The 12,632-nt window shown below is 37.8% G+C and overlaps 1 protein-coding gene across 3 annotated transcripts in view; it reads left to right on the top strand.

The window, feature by feature from the left end:
- Positions 1–12,632, top strand: part of CDK8 (cyclin dependent kinase 8) — a 73,689-nt gene that overhangs the window by 59,773 nt on the left and 1,284 nt on the right. The window contains exons 7-13 of one of the 3 annotated variants that reach the window (XM_027677847.1): positions 996–1,139; positions 3,178–3,247; positions 4,281–4,353; positions 6,326–6,423; positions 7,763–7,841; positions 7,964–8,119; positions 9,215–9,219. In XM_027677847.1, coding sequence (XP_027533648.1) covers positions 996–1,139; positions 3,178–3,247; positions 4,281–4,353; positions 6,326–6,423; positions 7,763–7,841; positions 7,964–8,119; positions 9,215–9,219 — 625 coding nt within the window. Of the gene's footprint in view, positions 1–995; positions 1,140–3,177; positions 3,248–4,280; positions 4,354–6,325; positions 6,424–7,762; positions 7,842–7,960; positions 12,627–12,632 lie in introns of those variants that run through there. The other 2 variants (XM_027677846.1, XM_027677845.1) reach the window with 2 other exon arrangements.

Here is a 12,632-nt window from a genome sequence, read left to right as displayed (position 1 = left end):
AATACTGTGTTTCTTTTATAGATCAAATACATTTCTTTATATGTTCCTTTAAACTGCTTTATTTATTGTGTTTGCATGTTCCCTCACTTTACTGGTACTTTCTTCTGCTTGCAGCATGTGAAAAATGCATGGGCAGTCATAGCCTTTAATACATAATTTTTTCAGTGTAGATAAAAACTAACTGTGTAGAAACACTGACTAACGGGGTTATGTTCGCTGCATCACTTGCTTTTGTCCTTGTTCATGACCTTTTCTTGTTTATTCAAGGTTCAGTGTAGCATTACTTTAAGTTAAAAATTGCATTTGTGTATACTAGAAAAAATCGATAAAACAACTGGGAAAATGCAGGCTATCTGATTTAAAGATTGGAATGCAACAGTGAAAACATAAAAGCTGTAGAAGCTAGGTTTTGGGTTTTATTTTAATGAATGTTACAAAAAAAAGAGGGTGATGTATGTGAGCATGGAGAAATTTTCTTGTTACTCTCTTTCTGCAAGGTTTTATAAATAGCATTTGGTTTATTTTAATATTGTGGCTTTTCAGCTTATATATTTTGGGTCATTTAGTATAAAACTCAGTGGTTGATCAGCGAGGACACCCTTCTTGGCCAGGCCAGTGTGGCAGTGAAGCACCAAGATGCTGCTTAGCTTTTCTTTGTGTTTTATGCATCTGCAAATACCCAAGTAGTTTCTTTTGCTGTTTTTCTTAACTAGATTAATTTTTTTACAATGTTTAATGGTAACTACACTTTAAAAACCCCAGAAAAACTTGTATGATACTCTCTCAGCTCCCATGTAGTTACTGAATTATGTATTTCCATCCGTAGCTAAAAGAAAAAGTTGAGGAAGTGTTGCATCTCTTCAGTAGAAACTTGACATTTTCAGTGGAGGAACCTTATCTCTGATAAGCTAAACCCTAACATTCTGCCTCACCCAGATGCTTTCGGAAAGATTAATTTGATTTTTCTTTTTAATTTCTGTTCTCCTTCTTTAAAGATATTTGGGCCATAGGGTGTATATTTGCAGAGCTGCTAACATCAGAGCCAATATTCCATTGTCGACAAGAAGATATCAAAACTAGTAATCCTTATCACCATGACCAGCTGGACAGAATATTCAATGTAATGGGATTTCCTGCAGGTACATACTGTATTTTTTTATCACCACTTTTCAAAGAAAGATATCTGTATGGCTTTCTTTGCATATGAAGGTGGCAGCTGATCAAAGCAACAGAGCTGTTCAAACACAGTCTTTATTTCATTAGTTATAAATATAGAATCTAATGGTCAAATTATATATTTCCCCTATTATTAATGATAGGATTATCTTTGTGTATGCAGGTATCAGTATTTTATTAAAAGATTGTGTTTAAATGGTGGATGATTAAAAATCAGGAGTATTTCTGCATTTCAACAGTACTGATTATAGATTTAGAAAGCAACTGATAATTACACAAAACAAAGCAAAATATATACATTTAGTGAATATTATGCAGTTGTTTAACTTATGCTAAATTAAACATAAATATTTTATGCTAAAATAAACATTTGGAAGTAAGGAAGGGTATTTAATTTTTTTTTCCCCTGGTAGAAAGCTTGTGGTGTGGAGAAAATTTCTTTATTTCAAACCAGAAGAACAAACTGGTTGCATGAACCAAAACAAATGGTGGATGTCACTTGTTGCATTTTCCCCTCAGTGTTGGTTATATCTTGTATTTCTACAGGCTGCCTTGCATCTCTTCAGTTAATGCTTCGTCTTCTAGGATTCACATGATTGCAGATGTCAGGATAACAGGGGCCTTATTTTTACTTTTTAGTTATCTTTCTCACTGCTTGTGTTCCCTGCTGTTATCCATTCACTGTTAATAATGTTTTTCTTTACTGTTCTTGTGGATTTTCCTCTTTCTATCACATGAATTCTGTGGTCTGTATGTTTGTGTGGTTCTAGAATTTTGTTATTAAACATGTTGTTATTTTTCCCTTTGACTTTTTCTGTGTATGTACTTCATTGTTTCTGTACTACTCTGAGACTCCCGGAAATGTTGCTTTTCCGTATCGTGTGCTTTTATTTTCTGGAAAATCCTCCTTAGTTTTGCTTCTTTAAGCAGCACTGTTCTTTTCTGCTTTTAGTCTAGAATTTTACCTTTTTATGCTTTTCTTACTTCTTTTGGGTTTTACATTGATTTTCTATAGCTTACATAAATAGATGATACTCTTATTACTGTTCCCTGATTGGTTTAATTAATCCTCTCCAATGGTCTGCATTTGACCTTTGAAGATCTTTAGTTGTTACCAAGAAATATTTTTCATTTAATTGCAGCAATTTTTTTGCTTTTTAATTGACACTTGCTATATTTGAAATAGTTTCACGTCTTTGGGAAAGAAGAGAACATTTTGTTTAACTAAGTAATAATTAAATAATTAATCTCTGATTTATTTATTCTCCCAATACTTTTAATCTCAGTGTTCTTCATTTGTGATCAGTCTTAGTAAAGATCTGAATTGAACCAAACTACTTGCCCACAGAGCTTTTTCAGGAGTTAGACTGTAATATGTTTGAGGTTAGGTGCTGCTAGTAAGTTTTTGTTTAATTTTTAAATCCATTTTGGCCTTGGCTTCAGAGAAGATGAGATGAAATAATCGTCAGTTTGAGTGTGCAAATTTTACTTTTTCTTAACTTTTTGTTTGCGAACAGATTTCTTTTCAGTTGAGACAGCAGGACTTTGCACAAGCACCTCTGGGTATTTTCCTGTAATTAAAAGCTGTCAGAATGAAGAATCCTTTAGAAGAAGACAGCGTTTGCTGTAGTCTTATGTACTCCTGTCCTGAGATACAACTGTGTCTAAATAAGTTAAATAACAGTCTTGAAGGGTTCAGGCACAATGCCTGATGTGTTTTTCATCAGTGTTGTGTTTGGGGCGTATGTGATTTTCACTGTAGCTGGCATCTGTTTTTTCAAGTTCTTGAGTTAATCAGCACACAGCTGGAACCTCTTAGGTGTTGGTAAGTTTTTTTGTGAAAAGGTGATGAAGGAATCTGAGCCAAAGAATATACAGAAATAAGTAACTGCAAGGTTAGAGAAGCAGACTGAAAAAAAAAAAGGGGCTGCGGAGATACTTGAAAACCCTTTATTTTACTTGGGGAAAAGGGAAAAACCAAAGTTAATACTGATTTTGCAGATAAAGATTGGGAAGACATAAAAAAGATGCCTGAACATTCAACTTTAATGAAAGATTTCCGGAGAAACACGTAAGTCTGAGTTGAGCTTTCTTAAGAAAACATATCTCTCTCCTACACTAAATTTCTTGTAGCTCAGGTTCTTTTGTATGTAGATGGCAAACAAGGACTATGAACTGGTTATGACTTAGATTGTGAAATCAGAAATGAAGTTGTTTTGTAGTGGTGAACTTGGCCTGTTGAGGTGGGGCGAATTAGAAGGGTAGCCAGAGACAGCCTGTAAATGGTAAGGTAGCAGATGTGAAACAGGTGATGCCAGGAAGACCCCACATAGCTTGGAAGTTGGCAAAGCACAGTTTGTCACAGCTGTTCCCAAATCTGTGGTCCTGGAAATGATTTTTCTGTAATAGCTGCATAAAAGGGGTCTGGGAACCTTATACCGTTTCCAGCAAACAGTGGGTGTAATTTTCAGAGTTGGCGTCTGGGGTAGCTTATGAAGGCCAAAGAAAAAAAGTACCCTTCAGCTTTGCTGTCACATTGACAGCATCTAATACCTGCACTTAAAATGCCACCCTGTTGCTTGATTTCCATGCTGAGGGATTTGGGGCTGTACAGTTACATACATTTCTTGCATCTGCCACGCTATTGTAACCATTTAGAAACCTTATTTTTGAGTTCCTCTTCAAACAAGTTCATGAATTTTCTTGTAGCAACCTGTATGTTGCAGGACAGCGTTCAGATGGGTTTAGTATTTATCTGCATCTTTACTGTCTTGGGAAATATACAGAATTAAATAATATAGTAGTAAAATTGCCCACAGGCAGTTTAAATCCAATTGATAGTTTGCTGTCTGAATGTGGGTTAAAACTGTGCTTTTTGTGTGGATGTGATGTGTTTTTACAAGTGTATGAGGGAAACAGATGCCTTTATGGTAGTGTCTGATTTTTAAGCAATCTCTGGTGTTAGTAGTTGTGGGTTTTCCCTGCTTAGTGAATTTGCAATGGAGACTAAACTGTTTTTATTAATATGTTTTGTGGCTACTAAGAAAGTTTGGCGCTATCAATGATTTACATATTGGAAGTGTCACTTTTATTCCTTTTTTTAGGTATACCAACTGCAGCCTTATCAAATATATGGAAAAACATAAAGTTAAACCAGATAGTAAGGCATTCCACTTGGTAAGTTCATGCATACCGAAAAAAATCAAACCTCTCCTATCAGTTACAGTTGTTCAAAGTAAGAGTTGAGCTGGAGTCAAGTACACTGTGACTAAGTTTATATAAAGTTGGGAATAACTGATACTCTGCAGTCTGAGAATTGCAAAGTCACTGTATTGTTCCACATTGATAAAATTATTCTGTGTCATTCACTGGATTAGCTTCAGTATCCAGTAATTTTAAAGTTTTTGGTCTTCAAGTCATGTTTAGCTCTCAATTAAATTTGCAGTGTTGCTGCAACTCTTAGCCATTTTGCCGCTTTGCGTACTTTCAATAGCTTAATTTTTACTTTTTAAAAGTTCCTATATGCCTCATTTTTTTACATATTCATTATTAAGCTTTTGGGGAGATTTTATAGCAGTATTTAAAGGGGGCACATGTAGAAAGGCTGGAGGACTTTTTGCAAGGGCAAGCAGTGATAGGACATGGGGTAATGGATTTAAGCTGAAAGAGGGTAGATTTGGTATTGGATATTAGGAATAAATTCTTGACTGTGAGGGTAGTGAGGCACTGGAACAGGTTGCACAGAGAAGTTGTGGATGCCCCGTCCCTGGAAGTGTTCAAGACCAGGTTGGATGGGACTTTGAGCAACCTGGAAGGTGCCCCTGCCCACAGCAGAGGGGTTGGAACTGGATGATCTTTAAGGTCTCTTCCAACCCAGACCATTCTATGAGATGATTCTGTGATACAAGCTTGTATCTTAGACTTAAAAATAAAATTACTTGAGACTTGAACATGTAGTTTGGAAAGTTTTAATATGTCTTCCCAGTGCGCTAATCTTTTGTAGCTTTCTTATGAATACTTTGTAGAACCTTTACAACAATCATTTTCTTTCTAGAATGTATTACTTTTTTTTAATGAAGACTCCAGTTAAAGTTATGCACTTGCTCAGCTCTGGAAGTGCCTGCTTTGTGTTGTTTCAGAAATTACTATATTGGGCCTTTTTCTCTGTTTTTTAAAGAACATTCAAGCCACTAAAATAAACTGTATATACACATTATATGTATATATATAAAATTGGAGAAAAGAGAAGATGGTTAAGAGGCCTGAATGTTTGAGGACCGTGTGGCTTTTATTCAAGTAATTGGAAGCTCTGCCTTCTCTGATGATCAGACCCAAGAGTTTTTAAGCAGCTTTCTTTTAGAATGCATCACTGCAGTTCAGCACTAGAGTTAAATAAAATCACTCTGGTCTGTCATTCCTAATTCGTGAGACCCCTACTGGAGTGCTGTGTCCAGAGGAGGGCCATAGAGATAATCAGAGGGCTGGAGCATCTCTCCTATGAAGACAGTCTAGAGAGTTGGGGTTGTTCAGCCTTGAGAAGATAAGGCTCTGGGGAGACCTTGTAGTACTTTGCAGGCACCTGAAGGGGGCCTGCAAGACAGTTGGAGAGGGACTTTTTTTGATAGGACAAGAGGTAATGGCTTTATACTGAAAGGAGGTAGATTTAGATTGGATACTAGGAAGAAAATCTTTACTCAGAGGGTGGTGAGGCAGTAGAACTTGTTGCCTAGAGAAGTTATGGATACCCCGTCCATGGAAATGTTAAGGACAGGCTGGATGGGGCTCTGAGCAAGCTGTTCTAGTAGAAGGTGTGCCTGCTTATTGCAGGGGGCTGGACTAGATGATCTTGAAAGGTCTCTTCCAGCCCAAACTATTGTATGATCAAAGCTTGCTAGTACATTATGGAAAGTTTCTGAATGTTTTCGATACAACATTTGTGACTGGAACTGAGTGTCCTGGGCTTTGCAAGTGAAAATGTGTTCTTCGTAGGAAATGAAGTTACTATTTTAACAGAAGAGAAGAATGTAGTTATGCCATTTATGGTTAGGCTTTTGAGATCGGACACATTTGTATTGTCTTTCAGGAATACAGTAAAGTTTCTGCAAATGGTTTTGGTAATGCAGAGCTTTTTATCTTTTATTTTTTGCAGCTTCAGAAATTGCTCACTATGGATCCAATAAAGAGAATTACCTCAGAACAGGCTATGCAGGATCCCTATTTCTTGGAAGATCCTCTTCCCACGTCCGAGTAAGTGGTCAGTTTATTAATCTATCAGTACATTCAGAGGTGCTTTGGAACTGTGTGCTTTCTCTCTTCCCTAAATATGTTTGTGAATATTGAGCTAAATACTTACTGTCTAACAACTGAAGAAACCACTTAAATGCCATTTGTGGTTTTTAAAATTAAATAGCATTTTTATTAATCTCTTGCTTTATGGAACTATGATCCTATTAGTTGCAGCACTAATCTTCTTATTCACTGACAGGTTTATTATGCATGCTACAGATCTTGGTAGACAACTGCTAAGTGCCGCAGGTCCACTTCTCTGCTCTAGAATGCCAGATGACATTCTCTAATTAGTTTACATTTTTCTGTCTTAGCCTTTGTTGTAAATTCAGTGGGTGGGGAAAGTCAACTCTGTGTCTCTGTGCTGTCATCCTTAACAATTTAAAGCCGTTTTCTGTAGACACTTCTCAATTTTGTTTACGCAGGCAGATTTACAAAAGGGAGAAAATTTATGGACAATGAATGATTTAATTAAAAATTAAGCCCCCCTCCCAAAAGACTAGCCAGAGAGAAGATTATACACCTTTTTAGGAAAACTATTACTATATCCCATGTGTGATTCTCTACCCTTATCTAGGGAAGAATTTGTAAAATATGTATATTTATAAGCAATTAATTAAAAATGAAACTATTTCACTAAAACCTACTGGATTATTTATAGTATCTCCTGACCCCTCTCCGTGATTTAAAGTCATGTGAATGACTGGCTGTTGCAGAAACTGCTTTTAGGACAGCGTTTGTCTTTTTTTCTCAAGTTTAGGTTGGCCTTTTAATGTGAATACACAATGAGTATTGCTAACAGGTGTACAGAGACTTCATTATAAATACATTCTGCTGATTAAGGGCAGGTAAATATTAACTTGCACTAGCAGTAGCAAATCCATGTGGACCACGAGATATGAATTGACAGGTGACATTTCTAGTTAAACCTTTTTCCAGGTGGTTTTATTAATAGTCAGTGGAGTTTCCAGGATTGTTTTTGCTATTCCTGAGATTGTGAACAGCTGGACTAAAATAGCTCTTTTTGCCTGTGCACATACCTAATGGGTGGCATACCTTTTCAGCCAGCAGTTAGCAGGAACTGTGAAAAATCTACTGGGACTTCAAGTTAGTGTATAAGAGTCAACTGAACATTAAAATCAAATGTGAATAGGTTTTTACTAAGTTTAGATTATGGTGATAGTAAGACAGGGAAAGGGATGGCTCAGGCAATTTGAAACTAGCATGGGTGAAGTATGAATCTTAGAGGTCTAACCCTTCTGTTCTAATACAGTGATAAATAGACTTTTTTGGGGGGCAGTGTTTTTGCAGGTTGTCAAATCCCTTACCCAAAACGGGAATTTTTAACAGAAGAAGAACCAGATGATAAAGGAGACAAAGTAAGTACTAGAAGAACACTATCATCATGTTTCACTGGCTTTCACACTCTTTCCTGATTTCATGTTATTTCATGTACTGCTTTTGAGTTGAAATTTTTCTTTGTGTTTAAACAATTGAGAAGAACCAGCAGCAGCAGCAGGGCAATAACCATACTAATGGAACTGGTCATCCAGGGAACCAAGACAACAGTCACGCACAGGGACCCCCACTGAAAAAAGTGAGAGTTGTTCCTCCTACCACTACCTCAGGTGGACTTATTATGACCTCAGACTATCAGGTATTTGTTTTATTCACATATTGTTTGTTTGTTTGCTTCTTATGTTTACAGCAGTGTTTCTTCAAGCTCAAAAAGTAATTTTGTAAGTGTCACTGTATTGACTGGTATTTTTTGGCATCTTGCAAGTTTTTTTTTTCAGATTCATTTAGTTGATGGTTTGTTGATATGCTGATGCTCTTTAGGTTAGCAGTAACAAAATCAGGATCAGATATTACTACAGTTACTAATTTATTACCTTCATATTAGGAAATGCTGGTTGTGGAACAGGAGCCAGTTGTGCTGTGCACTGTATCACCTAAAAATGCCATTTTTTACTTGAACAAGCCCACAGTGGTAGGAGGCAAAGGATATTGCAGTAAACAAGCTGTGAAATAAGAATCTGAACAAGAGTTTTAGTTGGGCAGATGGATGTGAAAACAGTATTTTGGATGACAAACAAAGACTTGGCATGATGCTGTCATAATCTCTATTTTGAAGATCAAGGGAGATTCCAGGTTGAGTAAGCCAAGTATTACAGATCTGAAGACGGGTGAGATGGTGGCAGTCAAAGAGCGAGGAAGATGAGGAGTGTAGGGGAAAAAAACTTGAGGAAAACATGAAAAATGTAGTCTAGCCTTCCTACATTTGAGCTCATGGTCAGACATTAGGAATCAGAGCCTGGAGCATAAGAATATTTTAGTCATCCCAGGGAACGATACCTGAGTTATTTGGAGACTGGAGACTGGGGAGAAGAGAGTTGAGGACAGAACCTTTAGTTTAATTGAAGCTAAGAAATTATGAAAGAGGAGCAGGGAAGACTTCAAATGATACATGTAGGAGCAGTTAGAGAATGGCAGATTTTTGGAAACCTAGGGAATAGAAGATTTCAAGAGGAGGCATGCTGCTGGAAATGTTAGTCTGCAGGAACTATTATTGTACATGAAATGCATAGTACAGAAGGCCAGTTGGGAGAGAGTCTTGGATGAAAACAAAAGAAAAGGAAGTCAGAAATTTTTTTGGTAATGTTTTCAGATAATTTAAAGATTAATATCTGAATCTGAGACCCTGATATTGGAAACCCACTTAGCTGTGCTTATATTCTGTAGCAAAACATAGAGAGAGTTAAAGAACTGTGGCAGTAAAACTACGGTCGACTTGCATTTTCAGTTTGATGCTGCTTCTCCATGAACACCAGTGGGCTTTGAAATCTTGCATTTCAGAGTTTGTTCTTGAGAGCACCAAATATCCTTAAAGGCTGCCTGGAGGCATTACCTTCATCCTTATCTGAATCTGTATACTTCCCAGCATTGGCCAAAACTTGAAAGTACTAAAACACGTAAAATAAGGTAACTTTCAGGAGCTTTATTGTGAGACTCTTCATATAGTCCCCAAGTGCCTTTGTTCAGTTTATCCCAGAACATTAATAACACAGTTTTCAAGTTTTCAAGTCGTTCTCCTTGAACAATGTACATTTTCAGAGCTGTTTGAGACAGTGGTGAGCTTTAACTACAGTGCTGCAGGGTGAGGTGCCTCTAAGTATAAATGGCATCTTTCTTTTAGTTAGATTATCCGTCTCAGGCTATTTTACAGGAGTTTCATCCCTTTCAATTTGGCAGGCTGCAGTTGATTGCTGGTTTGGCCTTTTAAGTTGGCTCTTTCTACTACTTCTTGAAAACACACACACAACAGAAGGCAAATGCAGCTGTAACTTTCTTAATCTTGCCCTCAGGTGGAGTCACATATCTAAGGAGGTTGATGAAGTGATTGCATGTACTGTGTCAGGGAGCCCCATTTATGTGCCCTATTTACACGCCCTTCACTCATTTTGCTGCTGCATTGTAGCATTTTTAACAAACCTCAGCTTTGACTTCTAGGAGCCAGAGATGAGGTTTGCTAGTTGACAAGTCAGAGGGCTCAAATTGCCTCAGCAGGAGTTGACATTAGTTTGTTTTTAGCTCATGCTCAGCAGAACTTTTGTCATCTCAGAGATCCATCCCAGGATTACAGCTGGGGGCAGCCCTTGTTGATAAACGTAATTTCAGAATACTGTTCTTTTGAGATAGTGATAATTGCTGCTTTGCTATCTCAGTAGCTCATATGGATAACTTGACTGCTCCTGACCAATCTCTTTGCTGTCTCTCTAGGAGTCAAAATACCAGGTTTTCAAAAGAAAACCCCATCATCTTCCCCCTAGGCTTTGCAAGAAGGCAAAGTTATTTGGATTCTGATTAAGTTATTTGGAAAACATGGTAATCAAAGGGAGGAGACCCAAAGGTGCTAGCACTAGAACAGAAGCAGTTAAGAGTCACCTCTTGATGGTTTCAGGTCTCCCTGAAAAAAGTTCCTCACATTTTTTGCTTCTGATCCTGCAACTTGAGGAGACTACAAACAAACATTACTGTACAGCCCTCTGTTTTAATCAAACACCTGTTCCTTTGTTCTTCATTTAATTTGCTCAAATTCCCCCTATAAAGCTTGTGAAGAAGGATTGCCCTCTCCTGGGCAAGGCACACTAAGACAGTTTTTCCATTCACTGAGAAGTTGAATTATTCTCTGCAGGGCGTGTTGACCTTGTATCCTTTTCTGCCATGCATAAAAATAGTAGACACATGGCACACAGACTTCCTTGACTTATTGTTCAAATCTGCAGTGTGACACTCCCAAAGGCAATGTGATTAAACAGGCTGTAGCAACTCCACTACTCTGAGCTTTTGCTTGTAATAACCCCTCTGGGTGCTTAATGGTATTTAGAAAGGATTGGATATTTACTTTTGTTCTTAAACAAAAGCCATTTGTTGCGCTGGGTGTCATGAAAGAATCTGATTTTTCATTGCCTCTGCCTTAAAATAAGATCTCTTTTAGAAGTCAGGATGCAGAGAGTGTTTATGATCAGTTTTTAAGTGGTTAAACTTGTGATAGTTTCCTCCATACAGGAGCCACACTTGGGCAAAATGAATATTCAAAACTTTTGCTCTCTGAAGTACATCCTTTATTTGTAAGATGGGGAAGAGTGACCCAGAGCTGTGACTCTTCTGTTGATGAGTGACTTAGTCCTTCTCTCAAGGCTGAAGGCAAATGCCACAAAAGTTCAGTCACTGTGCTAACAGCGAAATTCAGCAGTGCTGGTTTGTTCCCACTGGCATTAACTGCTGGTCCAGCCATTTCTTCCCCTTTTCCCTAGAGGTTTATAGTGTTAGCTCAGTCCTATGATCATGTGCTAGCAAGTAGAGTTTGCCTTTTTTTTTCTGCCATCATCTCAGCATCCTGGGCATAGTTTCCTTTCTAAATGTGGAAAGGCAGGAAAAAATGGGGTTGTTTATTTTATGTTGTGACTTATCTGTAAAGCTGTTTTAATATTTTACTTTCTTGGGATGTTGGTTCACCACAATTTTGCTTATCAGGTCTCAGTAACAATATCCTAGTCCTGGAATTGCCACTTCAGATAAGTTTCCAGACCTTTACCAGAAGCAGCTTTTTCTAAAAAACCTAATATGTTGTGTGATATCAAGAGTTCAGAAGCTGCACAGCAGTTTCTGTAATGCTGCAAAGTTTCTATGTGCGTAAACGTTAACATGAATGTAAAACAGCACAGTAATGTACTGAAATTGTGTTAATTTAATTAAATATTAAATGCTCCAAAGTGGTCAGATGCTTAGATTGCAAATCTCATATGCAGTCCTTCTTTCCTTTATAACACGTGATCAGTAAGTAATAACTATTAGGTTAAAATTGAAGTAGGCAATTTCTGGTTTGCTCAGAGCTTCTTGCAATGATGAATGTTCCACTCAGTAAATAATTGTAGAAATGCTGGTTGAAGGGGGCCTCCGGATACCATCTTGCCCCGTCTCTTGCATGGAGCAGGACTGTTGCTAATGCTAACTAACTCAGGTCAGCTGTGGCTTTACTTAAGTGAGTCTTAGAAACCTTCATATATAGAGACCTCACAGACTCTCTGGACAAGTTCTTGCAGTGTCCCTTAGTGGTCCCTCCTCCAATGTCCTACCTGAACCTCCTAAGCCACAGTCCAATGCTGTTTTCCCCTGAAATATCTATTTCCATAGAGGAACACACTGTTATTGTCTTTAAACTCTCCTTCAAGTATTTTAAGGCTGCTACTAGATGACACCTTAGCCCAGTCACAGCGCTCTCAGCCTTTACTCCTAGGTCACACAAAAGGTGGCAAATATATTCTTTATATGTGAAAATCTCCAGAATAAGGCAGAGTGGCTCATCAGCAGTAAGATGCCTCATCTGGATCTCCACTCCAACCTACCTTCTAGTTAATGAAAGGAAGCAAGTGGAGAAGGGTATTGCTGTGAGTGGTGGTAGCCTTGTGTAATGTGCAGGTGCAGTGTAGCCATCCAGAAGGTTGGGTGGAGGTTTGACTATGATGGGTGAAGATTCACAGGAGGTAATTAGGATGGATAACTGAAGGGTAGCAACTGTCACTTTCTAATATCACGTATTCCTGGTGTTCATTACCTGCTGTAATCAGAGTAAGTGAAAAGAAGCCTGGAAGTGCATCTGCTTTGAG

Source organism: Neopelma chrysocephalum, unplaced genomic scaffold, assembly GCF_003984885.1.
Source record: "Neopelma chrysocephalum unplaced genomic scaffold, ASM398488v2 Primary Assembly neopelma1_43, whole genome shotgun sequence".
NCBI classification, from domain to species: domain Eukaryota; kingdom Metazoa; phylum Chordata; class Aves; order Passeriformes; family Pipridae; genus Neopelma; species Neopelma chrysocephalum.
This window is presented reverse-complemented; position numbering and strand designations above follow the sequence as displayed.